At 46.3% G+C, this 21,821-nt stretch overlaps 1 protein-coding gene and 1 long non-coding RNA gene across 5 annotated transcripts in view; one reads left to right on the top strand and one right to left on the bottom strand.

Annotated features, from left to right (window-relative positions):
• Positions 1-21,821, top strand: part of LOC138567333 (blue-sensitive opsin-like) — a 198,066-nt gene that overhangs the window by 143,017 nt on the left and 33,228 nt on the right. Inside the window, exon 4 of the mRNA XM_069645431.1 lies at positions 4,940-5,179. Within this exon, the coding sequence (XP_069501532.1) occupies positions 4,940-5,179 (240 nt within the window). The remainder of the gene's footprint in view (positions 1-4,939; positions 5,180-21,821) is intronic.
• LOC138567334 (uncharacterized) overlaps positions 14,087-21,821 on the bottom strand; it is a 154,924-nt gene continuing 147,189 nt past the window's right edge. For all 4 annotated transcript variants that reach the window (XR_011302174.1, XR_011302171.1, XR_011302172.1 and 1 more), the window contains one exon: positions 14,087-14,455. This is a non-coding gene — a long non-coding RNA (uncharacterized lncRNA). The remainder of the gene's footprint in view (positions 14,456-21,821) is intronic.

Genomic DNA, 21,821 nt, shown 5'->3' with positions numbered 1-21,821 from the left:
GGGGCTATGTCAGCATGCTGGGGCTATGTCAGCATACTGAGGCTATGGGAGCCAGCAGCAGCCATGCATGCAGGCAGGGGCCATGGGAGCAGGCTGGGGCTACGGGAGCAAGCAGCAGTCATGCACACAGGCAGGGGCTATGTGAGCATGCTGGGGCTATGCCAGCATGCTGAGGCTATGGGAGCCAGCAGCAGCCATGCATGCAGGCAGGGGCCATGGGAGCATGCAGGAGTCATGCAAGTCATGCACGCAGGCAGGGGCTATGTGAGCATGCTGGGGCTATGGGAGCACGCAGCAGTCAAGCGAGCAGGCAGGGGCTATGTGAGCATGCTGGGGCTATGCCATCATGCTGAGGCTATGGGAGCCAGCAGCAGCCATGCATGCAGGGGCTATGTGAGCATGCTGGGGCTATGGGAGCACGCAGCAGTCAAGCGAGCAGGCATGGGCTATGTGAGCATGCTGGGACTATGCCAGCATGCTGAGGCTATGGGAGCCAGCAGCAGCCATGCATGCAGGCAGGGCCCATGGGAGTATGCTGGGGCTATGGGAGCAAGCAGCAGTCAAGCGAGCAGGCAGGGGCTATGTCAGCATGCTGGGGCTATGTCAGCATACTGAGGCTATGGGAGCCAGCAGCAGCCATGCATGCAGGCAGGGGCCATGGGAGCAGGCTGGGGCTACGGGAGCAAGCTGCAGTCATGCACACAGGCAGGGGCTATGTGAGCATGCTGGGGCTATGCCAGCATGCTGAGGCTATGGGAGCCAGCAGCAGCCATGCATGCAGGCAGGGGCCATGGGAGCATGCAGGAGTCATGCAAGTCATGCACGCAGCCAGGGGCTATGTGAGCATGCTGGGGCTATGGGAGTAAGCAGCAGTCATGCACACAGGCAGGGGCTATGGGAGCAGGCCGGGGCTACGGGAGTAAGCAGCAGTACTGCAAGCAGGCATGGGCTATGTGAGCATGCTGGGACTATGCCAGTATGCTGAGGCTATGGGAGCCAGCAGCAGCCATGCATGCAGGCAGGGCCCACGGGAGTATGCTGGGGCTATGGGAGCAAGCAGCAGTCAAGCGAGCAGGTAGGGGCTATGTCAGCATGCTGGGGCTATGTCAGCATACTGAGGCTATGGGAGCCAGCAGCAGCCATGCACGCAGGCAGGGGCCATGGGAGCAGGCAGGGGCTATGGGAGCAAGCAGCAGTCATGCACACAGGCAGGGGCTATGTGAGCATGCTGGGGCTATGCCAGCATGCTGAGGCTATGGGAGCCAGCAGCAGCCATGCACGCAGGCAGGGGCCATGGGAGCAGGCAGGGGCTATGGGAGCATGCAGCAGTCACGCAAGTCATGCAAGCTGGTAGGGGTTATGTGAGCAGTGATGCTTCCTACACCTGGCTGTTACTGTTGCCTCCTACTCTCACGCAGTAGAGGTGCTGCACGAGGTGGCCGAGGAGGATCAGCAGAGCCGAGTGCATGTCTCAGCCCTGACATAGCCAAGAGTGCTGCTGGCAGGGCCATTTTAAGAGACTTTGGGACCTGGAACACAGACACACTAGCCTCCCCCCTCCCCCCTCCCTAAACAAAGGAATGAAAGGATCCAAGAATCTCAGGCCCCCCTCCCCCTCCGCAAATACTTACTCTGCTCATCCAGGCTGGAAACAGAATTATAAACACGTGGCATTTAAAGAGCAGCATTAACAGTCCTGGCTGTGCCCGCTTGTTTTCTAGCCTAGGTGCTGGCCACATTTTACCAATAGCAGCCACAAGGAAGGCACTCGGTCTGTAGCATAGAGATAGGGCGCAGATCAGAAAACGCATGAACCACGTACACATGCGCCCAGCATAGATACAGAAATCAGATCGACAGCCTCACAGTGTGCACGAGGGCTCGGTTTGGAGAAAGGTACACTTACCACAGCACAGATAGAGTGTACAGATCAGATTTGACAAGGACTGGGGACATATCTGAATATAGACTGTGATCAGAAGAGGGCCATGGCTTTCCAGTGGGGGCAAGAAACACGTGGTTTTGTGGGGGCGCGATAGATCACTGGTTGCTATATATGTGATACAACACTACAGCCAGTGAAACCATGACTGAGGCTTTATTGTAGACAATTCCCTGAAGTCTAAACCACTGTCAGGGGCAGATCATTTTGAAATATGTATGGACTGGAGATTTGGATTGGTTAGACACTCAGGGCCTGATTCACAGAAGCATTTTATAATGGCAGAATCCCATTGGAAAACGCTCTGTGAATCAGGCCCTATGAGGTTAAATTGGTTAACCATTATAACACAGGCTTAAGCAGTGACGCTGGGATCTGAGCAGTCTGCAATGTTCTGCATTTCAACATTGTTTCCCAGTTCTTGTCATACAGAAAAGTGCAATAATTTGTAAAGGTCTGGCTTTCATGAACTAAAGTAAATACCCTGTTTGTGGCCATTACTTGGGAAGAATACAAATCACATGGTAAATCAACATGACAATATGTAAAACAATGAAATACTTTTAGAAACATGTTTTGCAAAACGAAAATGATTCTAGCTTTATGTTCACCATTATTAATCAAACTCTACAAGTGATTGTGTAAAAAGGTAAACAAATATTTTTGTGTGAAATAAAAAGACCCAAAAATAAGCTGAACAGAGACCTGTGACATTCAGTAGCTCCCCTCTCTATGACGTCATTCATTCAAATGGCTGACATGAAAAAAGGGCTGCTAATGGTCTTAACAATGGTCTCTCTTGGCACCGTGCACCTGGCACCCCCTCTGTCGTCTGGGGCCAGGTTCCTGCTCACCTTGCCACCCTCCCGCACTGCCTCTGGGCAACCGCTTGCACTGGGGTCTGTATCTGTACCCATACAGCCCCCCCTCTTTCTTCCTGCACTTATCTGACCTACCCTGTCTGCTGCCTTAAACTCAGCACTTGCCACTTGCTGGCTGCACTACCATTTTTGTTGCTTTTATTATTTATTTATTATTTATTCTGTTCTCCTTTTGCTCCGCACTTTCCACTTCTCCCCCCTTCCTTGCACTTTTCCCCTCTTCTTCTCCCATGCACTTGCGCATTCTCAATGTCACTGGGCCTAGTAAGATCGTTGTTTTGTTCTCCCCTGTTCCCCTCCCTTGCCTTGTAGCGCTCTGAAAACAATTGTGTATGAGCGCGATAGAAATAAAATATCAATTCAGTTCAACAATGCAACCAGAATATGAGATGGCAAACCTTTTCACCAAAGACAGCACACTACTGCAAAATGAGACCTGATGATGTGCCAAAAGTATAATCGGGTGCCAATGCTGGGATCTGAGGCTCACCTCCCCCTATAAAAACATTATGCTCTTCATTGGTGGCTGAGTATTTACATCCTCCTTTGGAGGGATTTGCCTCTAGAACTGCACTGCACTCGTGCTGTGCTCATTTGACTAACTTGCGCTTTCTGGTGCAGATATGTTGTTCTGTAGCACATGATACCCCGCGTTTGGATGTTACACCAATGAATAAAACACAATTAAGATAAAATACAGTAGTTGCTACTATCACACAAGTCTAGATACCCAGGTTTATCAACCTTAGGGAGAGAGGAAAGGCTGAGTCTGCCTTGCTGGGATCCTGAGCTGGGATTTGGCATATGAACCCAGAACTCTGCAACACGTGCTTCAACTACTGAGCTATCTTCGGAAACATCTTGGCACTCAAACCTACCAATGTGCAGTTCAACATTGGGTCTTACACGTGATCACTATATTCCCTAAAGGGAAGTGAAAATGCTTCACAAGTTGGGCTATAGTGAACGCACAAACGGTTTGCACTACAGTGAACACAGGGCGCAGAAGAGGATTGTTGGATCAGGCTCAGAGCCTCATCAGCACACTCTACAACTGATGATGTGTTATACAAGTTTTAGTAAAAAGATGCAGTGACTTCTTTGCATCAGGCAACTAGGCGGGGGCCTTTCCAAGGTTGAAGCCTTGGGGCATGCACCTCTCTTACTACTGGCTGTCTGCTGGCCAAGAATGAGATTCACTGTAGTTCTATGTGTGGTTATCAGGGTGGAACAGCAGGTACATGGGCGGAGCTGTGTGTGTCACCCAGTAACGTAGTCACAGGTCAGGATTGAGGTGCTTTGGCAGAGCTGTGAGTGGACCTCATAGATGTGTGTTGTTTTTTTTAGACTTTTGGTACTTGGGCAGAACTGTGTATGGTCCCCGGCATCAGACGAGCAGGAGGACTACAGCTCAGGATTTGCAGGGGGACTACAGCTCAGGATTACAGCTCAGGATTTGCAGGGGGACTACAGCTCAGGATTTGCAGGGGGACTACAGCTCAGAATTTGCAGGGGGACTACAGTTCAGAATTTGCAGGGGGGCTACAGCTCAGGATTACAGCTCAGGATTTGCAGGAGGAGTACAGCTCAGGATTTGCAGGGGGACTACAGCTCAGGATTACAGCTCAGGATTTGCAGGAGGACTACAGTTTAGGATTTGCAGGGGGACTACAGCTCAGGCATTGCAGGGGGACTACAGCTCAGGGTTTGCAGGAGGACTACAGCTCAGGATTTTCAGGGGGACTACAGCTCGGTAATTGCAGGGGGACTACAGCTCAGGATTTGCAGGAGGACTACAGCTCAGGATTTGCAGGGGGACTACAGCTCAGGATTTGCAGGGAGACAACAGCTCAGGATTTGGAGAGCTTCATATTGTAACAGGTACTGGAAAAGCAATGGGTGCAGTGGCCGAGGCACGAGGACCATTCGTATAGAGAGTGTGTGTTTTATATATATTAGACACGATGCAGGCCTGCAGTGGGAAGGAGATGTTGAGCGGTGCCAAGTCAGTGAACGCCAATGCAGCTTGGAAAGTTTGGTGGCCTACTGCATAATAGAGTGATGCCAGGGGGAAGCAGTATTAATGACCTTGTGCTTTCTTCTGGACATTTGACAGGTTGCCAAGCAGCAGGAGCAGTCCGCCACCACCCAGAAGGCTGAGCGGGAGGTTACCAAGATGGTGATCTTCATGGTGGCAGGCTTTCTGGTGTGCTGGCTCCCCTACGCCTCCTTTGCCCTTTGGGCCACCACCCACCGTGGGGAGCTCTTCGACCTCCGCATGGCCTCCATCCCCTCCGTCTTCTCCAAGGCGTCCACCGTCTACAACCCTGTCATATATATCTTCATGAACCGACAGGTGAGTGTGGGATCCTGGGGGCAAGGGAGCAGAGATCACACCGTAAGGGTTGGATGTTGGCTGGCCTGACCAGATTTCCCCTTATGCATTATAGGATAGGCCGGCGGCTTGGATTGTCAGTGCATATGAGGTTTGTATCAAGTTTCAGAAAGGGCTGTAAGGGACTGTGGGGGCTTCTAGTGCCAGAGTCTTAAATCAAGTGTCACATATGAGCTTGACCTTTCAAGACATTTAGCAAGGGTTAAGCGCTGAGCCTGGGACCGGCTGGCCACTGGGTCAGAGGGAGCTCATTGGAGACCTTGGGAGGCCCTCAGAATGGACTACTGGTGGGGCCAACCAGGTGTGTTGCTAGGCCTGGAAAAGATCTGGGGCTACACTAATGCCGGGACTGCTGGGATTCGGGGCTAGCTGTAGCCTTTTGGTTGTAGATCCTGAGATTCTATCCGGGGCTACAACCAAAAGATCCGGGGCTATTGCCACCTAAACCCCACCCTTGAAACGCCTCTGGCCCGGCCAACGAAAGGTGGATGTGAGCGGTGTGTGGGGATTAAATCTGGTCTTACATCCCCATGAATCAGAGATGGGCAGGTCTGCCACCGCGTAGCAGAAGCTTCCTGGCGTTTTAGGCCCGGCCACCACGCCTACATCTGGAAGTAGACTTCTAGGAGTGGTTTAGACAAGGAAATGTGCATAGAATCTGAAGAAATATGAGGACACAGTCTTGCAGCTTATAAGGCCATCCTTTCCCTGGACTAGTGAAGGCGTTCTGAATGGTCTAATCTGACAGGCAACCAAAAAACGGTTTTCGTGGTTGTCGTAACAATAGATCGGCCTATTGGCAAAGGGCAGAGATGGCTGTTGCTGATGGGGAGATCTCAAGGTTAGGGGTGTCAAAGAGATCCCTTCCTTGATGCGTCTCCATGGTTTTGCCTTCCTACTAAATCCAAGAGTAATTACCCAAACTAGAGAGTTGATGTTATTTGGTTTTTGGAAAAACACTGATTGTCAACATTTTTAAAGCTTTAAATAGGGTGCAATGAGTCTTGGCTTGTTGATCATCTTTGAGAGATGTCTGTCTTTAGCCGACAAAGCCACGTCTAAATTGATGCTTTATTCTGAGTTTTTCCTTTGAGCTACTGAAGCTAAACAGGGGGTGTTCCTCAGTTCAGACTTGTTTATGCACTGCTTCTACTTGTGCCCTGCTCCTGGGGTGACATCCCTCTATTAATGCAATCTCTCTACTGACCTACTCCCCCCGTTAAGGGCTGCAGGGGAGCTGGAAGAGGCATAGTTTGTTATGAGGAATGTTTATTTTTTGTGCCATGATAATCCCATAGTTCAGGTGGGTGATGCTCCCCAATCGATGTGATTATAATTAATTCAACTATGAAGGAATATATTGGATGAGAAAGTGCATTTTAAGAAACAATGATGGCTTTTAATTGCAGGAGTAATTATGAAGGGTCACGTATGATGAATTCCAGAATGAAGGGACTTGTTTATATTGTAATGCTTTTATCATTCATTCAGATTCCATAAATGAATGATTACATTTTTGATAACACATTGTCCTATACTATTTTGAAATATTACAAGCTTTAAAAAAAGTATGTCATAACATGTCGACGAAATTTCAGGAACTTACTGCCTTAAACTCAGTGGGGCAAAGGGTTAAATCAAGAAAAAAGAAAAAGCAAAGGAGATGTTTAAGAAAGCCACAGAGGGAAGGCAACACAATCTAAGTAGGTGCTCCACCCAACATTCGCACCCGAAGAAGGGCGTTCAGCCAATCTGGTGGCTGGAAAAGCCAGCGAGAATATACTGTGTACCGCCTGCTCTTTCCAGCCGCCCGAGGCCCTTCCCGGGTGACACCATCTTGATTGTGGGGAGACAACAGGAAGCCGAACTGCCACATTGCGCAAAACATACCCACTGCCATTGAAGACTGCTTCTCTGCTGGGCTTTTGAAAAAAATATAAAGTGTTCTAGATTGGGATGTGCAATAATTGGGAAGAGGGAAATATCTCCTTGCCGCACCCTCACCACCCCATCCCCACGTGTGTGTTAATAAGACCAGGAATCCATTGTGTGGACCCCACATCGGTGTGTTAATGAGCATTTCTCCTCGAACAGATCTCAGAGCAGACTCAAGTCATTGGGCCTTATTACGACCCAGGCGATAAGGGGTTAACGGTGCCGTAAAAGATGGCAGCGCCGTTAACCGCTTACCGCCTAATTATGAGGTGCATTTGCGTGTCCCGACCTTAACGGCTGGTTTTTACCAGCCATTAAGGATTGGACCCGCAAAGGGACCTTGGAGGTATTTACGGTACCACAATTTGCGGTACCGTAACTACAGCCTTCCCCATTTCCATTGAGCTCTATGGGGGCAAAAATGGGAATGGGGAAGGGCCAATGGTGAATGGGGAATTACCGCCCGCCAACCTTGGAATGGGGCGGTAATTCCGCCATTCACCATGGCGCAATCGGTAAAATACCGGCGGCAACCATGGCGCTGCTAGCGCCATGGTTACCGCCTGGGTCGTAATGACCCCCACTGAAATAGGAACTAGAGCCTGGATAATATGCAAGAGCACCATTTACACACATACCTATACTAAGACCCAGCTTCGAACACCTGAATCATGGCTTGTTACTTGCTAATTGCTTTTAACATATAATTAGAAGTACACATTTACAGCCTGATTCATAGAATTATTTGCGTGAAAAACGCAGATTTGTGCATCTTTCTGCCCGAAAATCCCTGTTTGAAGTATGGGCATTTTCGGGCAGAAAGGCGCGCAAATCTGCGTGTTTCACGCAAAAAATTCCATGAATCAGGCGGTTAGTGTTCGTTCTCAAAAATGAAGTGAGGTTGTGTACCGCAATGCCACCACCAGTTAATACTGCTCGAGGCATTCCCTTTTTTTTCTTTTTGTTTTCTTATGGGGATGACCTGCCCCTGCAGCATCAACCCTTTGCTCCCCACTATCTATAGCAATGCATCTGAACCCCTAGTCTTGGGTGTGGGAACGGATGCTGCCCCCAGAGTGTTTGCCAACAGCATATACAATCCAGCCTTTTAACACAATTGCACTAAATGTTGCAGGTGTGCACTCTGCAAAATATCACAGCATGAAACAACATAACATAGCATAGATGAATTCATCTGTTATAACTGATTTAATCTTTTATAACATGCTTAAGAGACCAGTCTCTAAGCACAGCACCTTGCCCTGCGTTGCCTTGTTTCCAAGACAAATGTGGTGTCCCTGAGCTCCCCCAAAAGCCCTACCAATCACTGCATACACCAGAAAGGAGGACAATCTCCTCTCATACCCAAAAAGCCCTACCACCCGCCACGTACACCAGACACGAGGCCAATCCCCTTTTATACCCCAAAAACACTACCAACCACCATATACACCGGAGGGGAGGCCAATCTCCTCTCACACGACAAAAGCCCTTCCAACCACCAAACACACCAGACTGGGAACCAGTCTCCACTCATACTCCAAAATCCCTTCCAACCACCAGATACACCAAACAGGAGGCCAATCCCTCTCATACCAAAAGGTTCTACGAACCACCACATACACCAAATGGGAGGAAAATCCCCTCTCATACCACAAAAGCCTTAACAACCACCACATTCACCACAACAGTGTCTTGGGGTGGGGTTAAAGCCCAGACCCTACCATTCAAACCGTAGCGTGGCCGGCCAGAAAGGAGGCGATACTTGCAAGTGGGCTTGACACAGAGTATCAGCGTACAGAATGGTATCCTGCATCCCAACACATATCTGCGTGTAGATATCTCTGACGGCTTTAACGGAAGAACATTAATTATGGCATATTTTTAGGTTCTCTGTGGTTTTGCAGTTATAGTTTTGAAAGTGTCATGTTTGGACAAGTCTGTTTAATGGTGCATTTTACATTTCCTTTGTGTATGTGGGTCATCCCATGACTCCTCGCCCCCCCAAAGTGCTTCCCCCCTCCCCTTTCCTTACTAACTACCTATGTATGTATGTACATATAGCACTGATCTGAAAAATGTAAGACAATTATTTGCCAATCATGTATTCCAAGTTCTTGATCCCTAGTGCGAAGATAAGACAAGAACCCACATATCAAATACTGAACTGTAGAAACTGAATGACCTCGAAGTTACTTCAGTTTCATCAGCATTACCCAAGTCAAGGAAATCGGAATGCATCAACAAATGAGCTGCTGGCAGACAGGTGTGGGCCTGGATGCTGTAAGGTCCCGATTATTGTCAAGCCAAAGAAAATGTTCCTTTTAATATGGATAGTTAAAGAACTTACACTAAAGGGAGCACTCATTGACAGCAAGGGAGGCAGATGCTGACAAAAATGGGCAGAGGGAGGAACCATGAGTAACATGCAGAGCAGGTGCTAGGCACGGGCAAACAGTGCAGTCGCCTGGGGCCCTGCGCCAAATGAGGGCCTCGTATCCAGCCGCTAACCCTGCGTACTACAGCAACTGACCTTGGGAACTCAGTCTCTAGGGGCTGCTTAACGCTGCAGGGCCCTTTTTCCATCAAGGACTTGTCGACTCTGCGAGGCCCTGGCAGTCAATTTAAATTCACTCCTGAAATAAACAAACATGAATCTGCAGCCTTGAGGGTGGGGAAGTGGCCCTTTGCCCTGATGTAAGTGTGACTGGTGGGTGAGAACGGTAACGGTATCATTTTCATCTGAAAGCATGGCAGACACAGTTCCAATTACCTGCTCGAAAACTGTGCCTTCTCGCAAGAGAAACCGAGTCACAGAATAAAACCTGCTTTTTAAACCACCTAGTTTATTTCAATTATGCATGTTTGTTTGCATAAAGAAAAAGGGGGCAGGGGCCTGATTTGTCTATGTTGATTGCAAAATAGCGATCTGATTTCTGCGCCAAAACATGATTGCAAGCAGGTAACTATGACACTGCTGGTCTTTTCGCTTTGTCTTCCAGTCTTGAAATCACATTTGTGAACCTCAGAAAATATTTTGAATGCAAACTGTATGTTCCCCAAACTGACTTCAAAACTAAAACTTCAATCATACTCTTGTAAGGGCCCACAAGAAGGAGACTGACACATAGGTGGTATGTTTGAGGTTAAAGACTTGTATTAAAACAAAAGGAATAGAAAACCTATCTATCCCTATTCTTAAGAGGGTTTTCCCTGCCTGGACTAAAGATAAGGTGTCTGTCAGGATGTCTGTCAATTCAAAAGTGTCCATCATCCTGTGCCAAAAAATACCTTGCTTCTATCCCTTACACTAGAAACTAAAGAATAAAGAAGTTCTGGCCCCCAGAGAATGACTCCCTTCTGTTGGGCTGTGGTTCCTGGATTGTTGCCACAATTGTCAAGTCTTTTAACAGTCTTGTGTCTCACACATAGTATGGGGAGAATGGTTCCCTTCCTCTGATGTTAAAGTTCCAAACAATACTTAATACTTTCTTGGTGGTCCAGCAGAACACCTCCCTTCTCCTGACGCCCAGTCTCAGATAGCCCAGGGGAGTGACTCCCTTCCCCAGGCCTTTTTGGACCTTACTGCCAGTTCAGATTACCAGGAGAATGACTCCCTCCTACTGGTCTCTTGTTTTGAGTTCCTTATAGCCAGGGGGAATGACTCACTTCCCTTAGTCTTCTTCTCATCAGACTGCAGCCCTAAAATACCCAATTCTAATTGTTAGGAGGGTCCACTATCCTGGCTTCCCTTCTTCTTTGTTCTGGTCCCTTGGTACTGCCACGAGGAAAATTACTCATCTTGCTTTGGGTCCCAGACCCTGTTTCTCTCCTTCTTTGAATCGGCCCACTTGGTTCACATCCCTGCCAAGTGCTGCCACGAGGAAGATGTCTCGTACTCTCTTTAGGGTACCAGACCCTGGTTTGTCTTTTAGTGGGTCTATCCCCACCATTGTCCTGAGGAACGTCACCTCTCAAGTTCTCTTTACTGTGCTTAGGGCCCTCAACCCTTCCCTGTTCATCAACAGGATTTGTTTCACCACTACCTTGAGGAGGAAAAGGATTGCCACCCAAGCATTATGATTGCAAAGGGGCCTAGGGACAACAGCATGCGCCCTCTGGGTAAGCCGCCCTGTGTCCCCTCCAGGTCTCTAGTGCCACCCTTCACCTTGTTGGTTCTGAGATTACCTAGGTTCTTGTTGTTCTTCTTTGTCGCAGTACTTTCACGAACCCTTAGGTACTCTGTCATAGAACAGTACATATATCTAACATTTTACAAAGAGGTTTTATGTTATGTTACGTTATGCTATTTTGCATTAATATTGCGCCTTATGTACCATTGGTATAGTCTCAAGGCTATAGTATAGTATAATATAGCATGTGGATCGAACGGGTGTAGTATGTGAATGGAACGGGTGTAGTATATGGATGGAACGGGTGTAGTATGTGGATGGAACGGGTGAAGTATGTGGATGGAACGGAACGGATGAACTGAGGTAGAATTAATGAAGTGGGTGGAACGGGTGAAATGGTAGAACGGATCAAGTAGGTGAATGAATGGGTGATGTGTTTAGAACTAGTGAAGTGAGTGAAACTAGTGAAGTGGGTGGAACGGGTGAAGTGGATGGAATGTGTGAAGTGGATGGAACGTGTGAAATGGGTGGAACCAGTTAAAGTGGATAGGACATGTGAAGATGACGTATGTGGATGGATGATGCATGGAGAAAGGATAACCTGGGTAGAATGAACAAAAGGAGCAGTGCATAAAATGGTTGCAGTGCATAAAATGGTTGCAGTGCATGGAACGGATTGGAATGCATGGAACGGATAGGAGTGCACAGAATGACTTGACGTACATGGAATGGTTTGGAGGGCATGGAACGTCTGAAAGAGCAATGAAAGGAACGGTCTGAGTGCACGGAACAGCCGGAGTAATGCACGGAACAGTCGGAGTACATGGAATGGATGAAGTTGATGGAACTATTCGAGTGAGCTCGATTTCAAGCACCTAAAGTAAACCACCATATTCACATCTACACGCTTACTCTCTTCCTTACACCACCACTCAAATAGAACACAGCAATACTATGACACCATTCAGTATAGCTGTTCTCATACCATCATCTGCCTCATACTCCCGATCACCCTAACTAAACACGGCTGCTTACACACCCTCCAGCCTAGGTGTTCTCCTCAGGCCTAAAACAGCCAGAATAGGTCTGGATTACAACCTGCCAGAACAAACATATACTCCTGATCTCCCAACCACCACACCTACCGCTATGAAGCAGCTTTCACACAAATGCCACACCAGCTGCACACATATCCGGTGCTCACACGCACCTTTTGATTCCTTCTACTCTCTCTACTGATCTGAACTTCGGTTCCCAATGGCGTTCAACCTACCAGCGCCTTCAGACCATACCAATGGTATATAAGGCGCTATATAAATGCAAAATAACATAACATAACACTGCTTACATGTTTCTATATGGATTTGTACATTTCTCAGTTTGGTTTTATATGTGACATTTCTACTTTTAACATCATCTCCATGTAGCAATATTGTCTTACCTCTTAAAGGCTAAACATGAATACATAGTTGTGCCAACCAGAGATGAGACCTGCCAAAATTACAGACAAGGATCAAACCCTGGCTTCAAAATGTAAGTGTGTGATCTTGGGCATTCATTCTATGTCACCAGACTTTATCGGCCAATATAGGCAGGCACTGAAAGTTAATCATTTTGACAGTCTACTATACTAACAAAAACCATGGTTGAAGAGACTACAGTGTGATTTAACATATCATATAATAATCACAGTACAATTCAAATATTTGTCTTTTGGTTTACTCATGGCAACTCTTTGTAATTTAACTTCCCATGATGCACTTGACTATCAAAGATTTATGTCACTGTCTGTGATGTCACTTCCTGTGATGTCAATGCAAATGCAATTTAGGGGGCCCTGCCCGTCCTCTGCGACACAGGTGCAAGTCAATCTTAGAAACAGTCGTAGCAGCACTGCTGAAAAGAGGAAAAAGCTGTGAGTAGAAATCAAGGAGAGTCACTACGTAATTGCTGGGAGATGTAAAGGAACCGAGCCACTCCAGAGCCAATCCAGCGAAATTATCGTCAAACTGGACAGCAAAGCCAGGCTTAATGGTTTGACATTTGTTAACTAGTTTGTGAACATTCAGCGCCTGACTTTGCACATTGATTGCTTTAAATCAGGGCACACGTTCTAGAAAAATAAGTGGGATATACAACACCACAATGCCCTTGGGCAGATGTGTGCTTTAAAAATGTGAATAAATAAATAAATGAGGCCCCCCCTCCCCTGTTATACAACACCACAATGCCCTTGGGCTGATGTGCGCTTTAAAAATGCAAATAAATAAATAAATAAATAAATAAATAAATAAATGAGCCCCCCACACCCCCCCACCCCGATAAACGTACTTGATTGGCAGTACACCATGTTTTCTCTTCTGCCACACAGTAGTAATCTGCATCCAAAACTGCTGATGAACAACTAGCAAATTCAAATAAACCCAGCAATGGTGGCAACGTACTGCCCTCTTTTCTCATCTAACACCACTCCGCGATCATACACACTTATTAACACAAACTCATCTCAGGTTGAATTCCGGTAATGTACCTGTACAGTTACTTCACCTTTATAACTGTAGGACTGCAAGTACCACAATGCAAGGTGAGGTGGGCTTTATAATCAGGGCTAGCTGGACAACTCACACCTGGCAAGGGGCCACTGAGATCTCTGTAAACTCTCCTATTCCTTTAAAGAGTTAAAAGGCAACTCAAAAACTCTGAAGCAGCCTGTGTGATAGCCCCTACGTTTCACCCTTCTTTGAGACAGCAGCCGGATATTATACATGATGACATGAAATAAGCAGTTCAACAGAAGAAATACCTTTTTAACAAGCTTTATCGTGGACATAGAATAGACAGTTTCTTGAATGCAGGTTAATCTTAAGCAGCCAGTTGTGGGGAGTGCTGGGTTTTGCATTTGAGAAGCAGCTGTTCAGATAACACATGGAAGACAAGAACGCAGAAGGGGTAATGGGACACTGCCCAGCACCATGACTCTGCTGGGTCGCGTCACTCCCCGTGCCAACACTTAAGTGGGGCACTGCCCGCTCCTCCCTAAGCGAGGCTAAGCAGACCTGAGTACCCCAGCCAGGGGCCTCGCCCCGCCTATCCTGCACATGTACTCTGCTTCAAAGGTTCCCAGGGCGGACTTCTGTTCCTTCTCTGATGGAACTTCCGGTTTTGAATGCTGAAGAGAAAACGGAAAAAATAACTTGCACAAAAATACAAAATGGAATAGGTGGAAAGAGTTTCTCATGGGAACATTTTCCAGAAATGAAAACTTTTAGAGTAGCGAACAACATATTTTATTTTTGGAAAAAAGTGCATATGCCCTCTACATTCTTCCAATATTCATCTTACCAAAATCAGTTGTTTAAAGATCTCTACGTACAATGTTAGTGTGTTATCAAAAAAAGAGATCAGTCCTGACCCACTCTCAATTCACATCTCTGGTAAATGTACAAAACACATTAAAGATGATCAGACTTTGCAAAACACTTGTAGAAAGATTGCTCACTGTGTCACGCTTCGCCGCATGCTAGTTCCAGCAGCGCGCTAACAGTGCATAAAAGTGTTTTATGCAACCGTTTCACCGTTATAATAGTAAAAGTGCAAAGCTCGGTCTAGTATCGTTGATCGTTGCGATTATACACACATGCGTGTACATATATGGCCCTGAATCACTAAGAATAGCCTCTGTCCACCCTCTCGTCTTCTCCTTCTCTTCTCCCTTCTCACTCCGCTACCTCCAGCCCCCCTTCAGCCCCCTCCCCTCCCTCCTTCTCATCCTTTCCTCTGCTCTCCCCGGATGAGATTTCCAGACAAGTTCGAACTATGAAAGTCTCATCAAAACCGGTTCTTCCATGTTCGTCCAAAACCATCAAGGACCACATTGACACCCTTGCCCCTGCTCTGGCCGACTTCTGCAACCAGATCTTCGCCTCTGGAGCCTTTCCCTCCCCTCTGAAGCACTGCTTAGTCCACTGGCCAATCCTGTCAAAGCCAGCAAACGGGTGAGAAAGCAGAGCAGCATTGGGAGGACCCCATCATTAGATCTACAGTGATGTCCCATAATGTGAATTAACCACTGGAGTGGTCCCCAGGTGCTCTGGCAGATCTGAAAAAGGAGTGTGAAGAAAAAGGGGGCATTGTGGAGGGGGGTTAGTAGGGTGTAGTGGGAATAGGAAAGTGAGAGTTGTGATGTTCTGTTGGCAGCATCAATTCGGTTTGCACCGTTCGCTGAGCTAAAATGTGGTTTTCAGGTCAATTCCCATGTGCTGTTGTGCCGGTTATGTGTTGTTAGTCTGTTGTTGCGATGTGGTGAAGTGCGTGCGGATTGTGTGCTGAGAGGTGGTTGTGTGAGTTTCTGTAAGAGGAGTGTATGGAGAAAGTTGAGGTTTTAGAGTTGGGTTAGCAGGTTTTTCCTTTTCCTTACCTTTTTGTCGGCCGTATTTGTATAAAGCCCGCTTCATTTGGCGCTAGTCACTTTTAGGTTAAAATGATTTAGCATTTTCCCAGACAGTTTTCATTTTTTATCGCTGAAAGGAGTACCAGCTTGTGTCCCTCTTTCCCTTTTCCACTACTAGAAGCGTAACTTCAGAGCTGTGATAACAAAATGGGATGACACGATTTGTCTCTAGCAGATGCGACATACATATGGAGCAATAATCCATAGTAGGCTCTCGGGTAGAGGGTGCCCACTGGGCTGAATAGAGGCAAACGTTGAGTTTGTTAAGCTTTGCACTTTCACTTTCCAGCACATAAGAGGCCCTTCGACCTCTTCCCACCTTCTCTGCCCCCCCATGTCCCCAGAGATCAGAGCAAAGGGACACGTTTGAACATGCCACAGTTTAGATCAGTGGTATTCAAACTTTTTCATAACGAGCCCCCCTTGAGTAAAAATATTATTTCCGTGGCCTCCCCACCTAGGAGTTACCCCCCTAGTGGTCCCAACAGATGCACAAGGCGGGCCTGGCTCTTTAAAAATAATTAAAGTGACTGCCCTTAATAGAAAATATAAGTACATCATCTGCTTATATTTAATATTAAAAACAGCCATCTTAATCCCTTTTGAAAGAGTCTGGTTCCTCGCCTGGCCATCCTACGGGGGCGAGCCCCCCCCCCAGTTTGAAGACCAATACTTAGTTTAAACTAGAAGGGGCTGTGTAGATCCTGTCACAGGTCTATCAAGTCCTCACCTTAGCAGGTAAAGGCCTCTCGTATGACCCCTTGAGTCTCTGGTCGGACCTCATAGTGAAGAGGATTTGTGAGGCCCTGTGTGCAAAAAGCCAATTTGCATATGAATTGACATCACCAGGAGCCAAAACTCAGACCATTATGCCATGGCGGTGGCATCAGTATGACGCATGAATTTAATAAAAAGAGAGAAATCGTTGATATGTGCTTATGAATGGAACCACACAATAGTCTGTTAAAACTATGACTTGAGCTTTTTTTTCAAAAAGCGAACAGTAGAACCTGATTTACTTGTGCTTTTGCGACTCAACGCTCTTCCTTTGGCCGATTCAAATCTCCCCTTTCTGATGAGGATTGCCTCTCTCCCCTCCGTCCTCTCACCCTCCCTGACATCCTGATTCAATTGGTGCTGCGGGAGTGACTTGGTGAGTGCCTTTGGGGCTCTGTGCTCTTCCTCTGGCCGATTTAAATTGTCCCTTTCTCCCTTTCACCCCATAACCAGGCTTCCTTTATGATCCATCCTTGCTTCCCCTGAATACCACCCCCTTTCCCTTCTTTCATTCACCCTCCCTGACTCCATTGGTGTTCCTGGAGTCACATAACCTAAGGCAAGGTTCTCTGCTGTTGTCTTCCCCAGTCATCCTAATGTCGTGGCCTGCTTGCCCCCCAGGACCTTGGTGTGTGCTTCTGGGACTCTGCCATTTCTTTGGTGGATTCAAATCATCCCTTTCTCCCCGGTACTCCCTGTGCTGCCGTTGTGATCCTGTCTTGCTTCCCCTGAAGACCACAAAACTCATCTCCTTCCTTCCACCATTCCTCACTCCATTGGTGTCCTGGAGTCACATGACCACACTTCCCCCTCAAATCAGAACCTCTGAGGGCAGCCCCAGCTGAGGCAGGCTGTGAAAGGCAGAGGCTAAGGATGTCAGTGAACCCACCTGAAAGATACATCTATCCTCTGTTCCTTTCCCTGCTCTTTCTGCCAGCAGTGAGTTCATTGCATGGCCAGGTCAATTCACTGCACTGCTCGCAACTCCCTGCACCACTAGTTTAACTTTACTTTACTACTAGCTAATCCATTGCATAGTTAGACTCATTTGTTCATTGTCCCGTCTATTGTACCACAGTGGGAGTGCCTGGTTAGATTGATTAATTGTTCTACCAGTGAATCTTTTTCCACCGATAGTTTAATTTAATTTCTTAACACTGAATCCATTGCATAGTTAGATGGATTCATTCTTTGTAGTCTCGTTGTGCTGCCAGTGAACACATTACATGGTTGGATGTATCCCATTGTGTGACAAGGGAATCCATTGCTTGCCTAGCTAAATGTTTCACTGCTCCACTAACTGTGTTGTCAGGGAAGTCATTGCATAGCTAGATTAATTTCATTGTTTCACCAAAGAAGTCATTGCATAGCTAGATTCATTTCATTGTTTCACCAAGGAAGTCATTGCATAGCTAGATTCATTTCATTGTTTCACCAAAGAAGTCATTGCATAGCTGGATTCATTTCATTGTTTCACCAAGGAATGTCATTGCATAGTTCGATCAATTCACTGGGCTACCCAAGAATCCCTTGATTAAAGTGTTTGAAATTTTGCTTCCTTTTGACAGTACAACCAGTGAATCAATGTCAATGCTAAAGTAATGAATAGCTCCATGCGTTGTGCTGCCAGTGAACACATTGCATAACTAGATTGGTGCACAGTGTCTCTTATATGCTAATTCTGCCTCCAGGCGGTTGATTGCATGGCTCTAATTTCTCTGTGCTGTTTATTAATCCCTGGCACAGTGAGCTTAACTTCCCCTTACTATTACTTGCATCAGTTGCATAGCTAGATAAATGTATTGTCCCATTATTATACCTATTATTTCAGTGGCTTTACCACTCGAATACCGCCCAACTCATAATAAGGCCCACTGATTCTTTTTTTATGCCACCAGTGATTCCCGTGCATAGAGTTTGATTGATTTCAATTTGTTCCCAGTGAATCCAGTGCCTAGTTAGACTAATTTACTGCTCCATTCCTTTCCCTAACAGTTAATCCATTTCCCAGCTAAATGCATGTCCTGCTCCAATCATGGCGCGTCCAGTGAACACTTTGCATGGCTAGACTTAGCCACTGCTTCCCTTCACTGCTCATCCTGCCACTGGTGCTTTCCCTGCAAGAATGGATGAAGTCACTGTGCTGCTAGTAAATACAATGGACAGCTAGATTAACTCGTTGTTGCTACCAGTTAATCCTTTGCATAGCTGGTCTATTTTCATTATTTTACCAGTGAATACCTTGCATAACTAGATCAATCAATTCTGCTCCCTGTGAACCCACTGCATAGCTGGATTATTTTGGTATTCAGTTATGGCGCTACTAGCAAACCTATTGCATGCTTAGTTTCAATCAATTATGCTACCAGTTGAACTGATTGAATTGCCATGAAAAAGCAACCTAACGGTTTAAACCGAGGATGTCACTTATCGCTGAACCTTTGGAATGATCTCACTTCTCAACTGCAAGACTAGTACACCCTTCAAACTGCTCACAGCCTGAGTACACTAAAACTAAACAAGTCGTTTTACATTTTAGTCACCTTCCACTCCCTCATCGTTTTTCCTCCTCCCTCTCCCCTACCTACAATCATGCCATCAAATTGTGCAGTCCACTAAGACACGCAACAACATGCCAAGAAACCGCAAAGACAGCAGAATCAGAGTCGAAGAAAAAAAAAGCAAAGTGGTGGAAGCCACTCTACCAACACCTTTAGTCAGCCAACGAGAGACCCTGGAGACATCCCAATTCACATCTGAGAAGACCCTTGATGACCTCTATATCCAGCAACTTCATTAGGCATCCATCCAAACTGAGTTACTAGGAGCAGTCCAGCAGACAACAGACAGAAACAGTACACGGAGAAGCAAGAAACAACTCTAACCAGGCTAACTCATTGCTACCCACGTCACCAAGTGATCAATGTGCAATAAAACCACAACCACAAGCGCCATCTCATACTATAACTTTCCTTACAACAAAACATACAACAGCCACAACCGCCCTACACTAACATCAGGATGATGTGCCTGTGCCAAGAATAACCTATGCAGATACTTCTCTAAGTTGAAGGCCTGGAGAACCAATGGAAAAAATAACCATTGACCCACGGACACTCCTCCTACTGCCAATACCCTTGAGGTAATGGTGGGTATCAGATGCCTCTTGATCAACTCTCAGTCAATCATGAAAAACACACCTCTGACATTCAACCTCCTCTCTAAGCACCAAATATATCTACTTCTAATCATGGAAGCCTGGCTATCCAAAGAATAATCGACAGTCACCCATGTAAGTGTTGCTCGGGCTTTAATATCAAATGCACTAATTATACCTTTAGGAGAGGTGGAGGAATAGCACTGGTCCACAAAGACTCTTATCAAAGTTTGTACACCAACCATCAACAAAATCACGGACGGCGAATCACTTGCTCTTATCTGCGCCACCTTTCACACATCTTCATGCTTCCTACTGACATACAGACCACCATCCTACAGTCTCATCTTCACTGACATACTTGTAGATGCGGCCACCAAACTAGCCATGCATCACCAATATCTGACAATACTTGGGGACGTCGTTATCTGGCTCGAGAAAGAAGGCAATTCCAAAACGATACCCTCTGCTGATAATCCCTCCACACTACACTTCAAATAAATGGTTAAGAATGCCATTCCCAAATGGTATCCGGTCATTGCATTGACCATCAAAGCATCGACAGCCAAACCAACTAAAAATAAAATCTAAAAAAAACATCTAATGCTGTTTTGAGATGGTAAAGGGTGTAATTTAATGAAAATGGGTTTTTAAGGTTAAAAAAGGGAGTTTGGGGGGGACCCTCCATTAAAAAAAGAAAATAAAAAAAAATGCTTTTAGATGGTATGGCATTAGATGCTTTGGCTGTCGATGGAATGACTATAAACACATTCAAATCGCTGGTCGCAAGCCAGATGGCATTTTCTTCAACAAAAACTCAATCATGGTCTTCTCTCCAGTTCACCTTGCCTGGGGAGACCACCTCTACATTCCGCTCACAATCTTCACAGAAGCACTGCCACGTGCGCATCCATCTGGGGGACCAACAACCCTCTTCAGACCCTGAAAAGAAGTACAGATGGACACTCTATTGGGAAGACTTGAAGCAAAGAAACTGATCATCACACTTCACCAACCAACAAATACACCAGAAGCCTTGGAAAGCATTTCACTAAAAGAACTTATGGATAAAAACATATAGAATAAACTTGCAAGATGTTTCACTCCAAAACGAAAAAGCATGGAGGAAAAACAACACGTGAACTAACACATTTGCTTGCCATCAGCAGCTACATTTCTAGAGGGAAGAAATCATCAAAGGCAAGAAAGGACATTACTCCTGATGCCTAGAATCAACAAAACACAGCCAAAAAGAAAAGTTCAAGCTCAATCAAGAATTTGAAGACCCGCCAGCCTTCAACACAGTCCCAATCCCGACTCAAGTGCTTTGTGACCAGATTGTTGTGCACTTCAGCAAAAAGATATTACTAATCCAAGAACAACTGGAAAGTAAAGGATTGTCACCTCCCTACCTACAAAGAAGACATCACCTCTGACACCAAGCAACCCCTCTACGCACATTCTGCCTTTTTTCTCTTCTGCACCTACTTGCTACCATCGGCTCATGCAACCTAGCAGGATCTCAGGAAGGTAGACAACAATCACAAAGCATCTGGAACTGGCACCTGTGCTCCTATGCTTCTATGTTTCCTCAATCACGACTGAACAATATTGAAGTAAGCTTGCATCAGGCCACTCCTCAAAAAAATGACAGCAGACCCAAACGACCCTACAAGTTACTGCCCCATCTCAAACACTACATCGTAAGTTCTGGGAAAATTCCAGTGCAACACTAGACTGGTGGAGGGTGCTGAATCCACTCTTTGCTCAGCCTGGGATGCACTAAAACTAAAAAAAAAAGCAGATGAAAACCACTTGGACATCTCGACAGCCTTTGATAACATCAGCTGCAAAGATTGTATTTAAAAAGAGTGGGAGACATTGGAATAAAAGGAGTAGCTCTATGCTAGATCACGTCCTTCCTCACTGGCAGAACAGAAACCATCATTGAGGTCCCGGCAGATTCCAGCTACACTTTCTGACCTGTGAACTCGCACAACCCTTTACTTTATCACCTCTTCTTTCCCATATGTATATGACCCTACTTCTAGACCGCATCGATGTGTCAGGCTTTACCTGCTACAACTATGCAGAAAGCACAGAAATAATCTGCAAACTGAAGAACAATCTTTCATCAAACTCACCAGATCT

This window comes from Ambystoma mexicanum, chromosome 2p (assembly GCF_040938575.1).
Source record: "Ambystoma mexicanum isolate Mex_15411 chromosome 2p, UKY_AmexF1_1, whole genome shotgun sequence".
Classification (NCBI taxonomy): Eukaryota; Metazoa; Chordata; class Amphibia; order Caudata; family Ambystomatidae; genus Ambystoma; species Ambystoma mexicanum.
The sequence above is the reverse complement of the archived record's forward strand: the minus strand, read 5'-3'. Positions and strand labels throughout refer to the sequence as shown.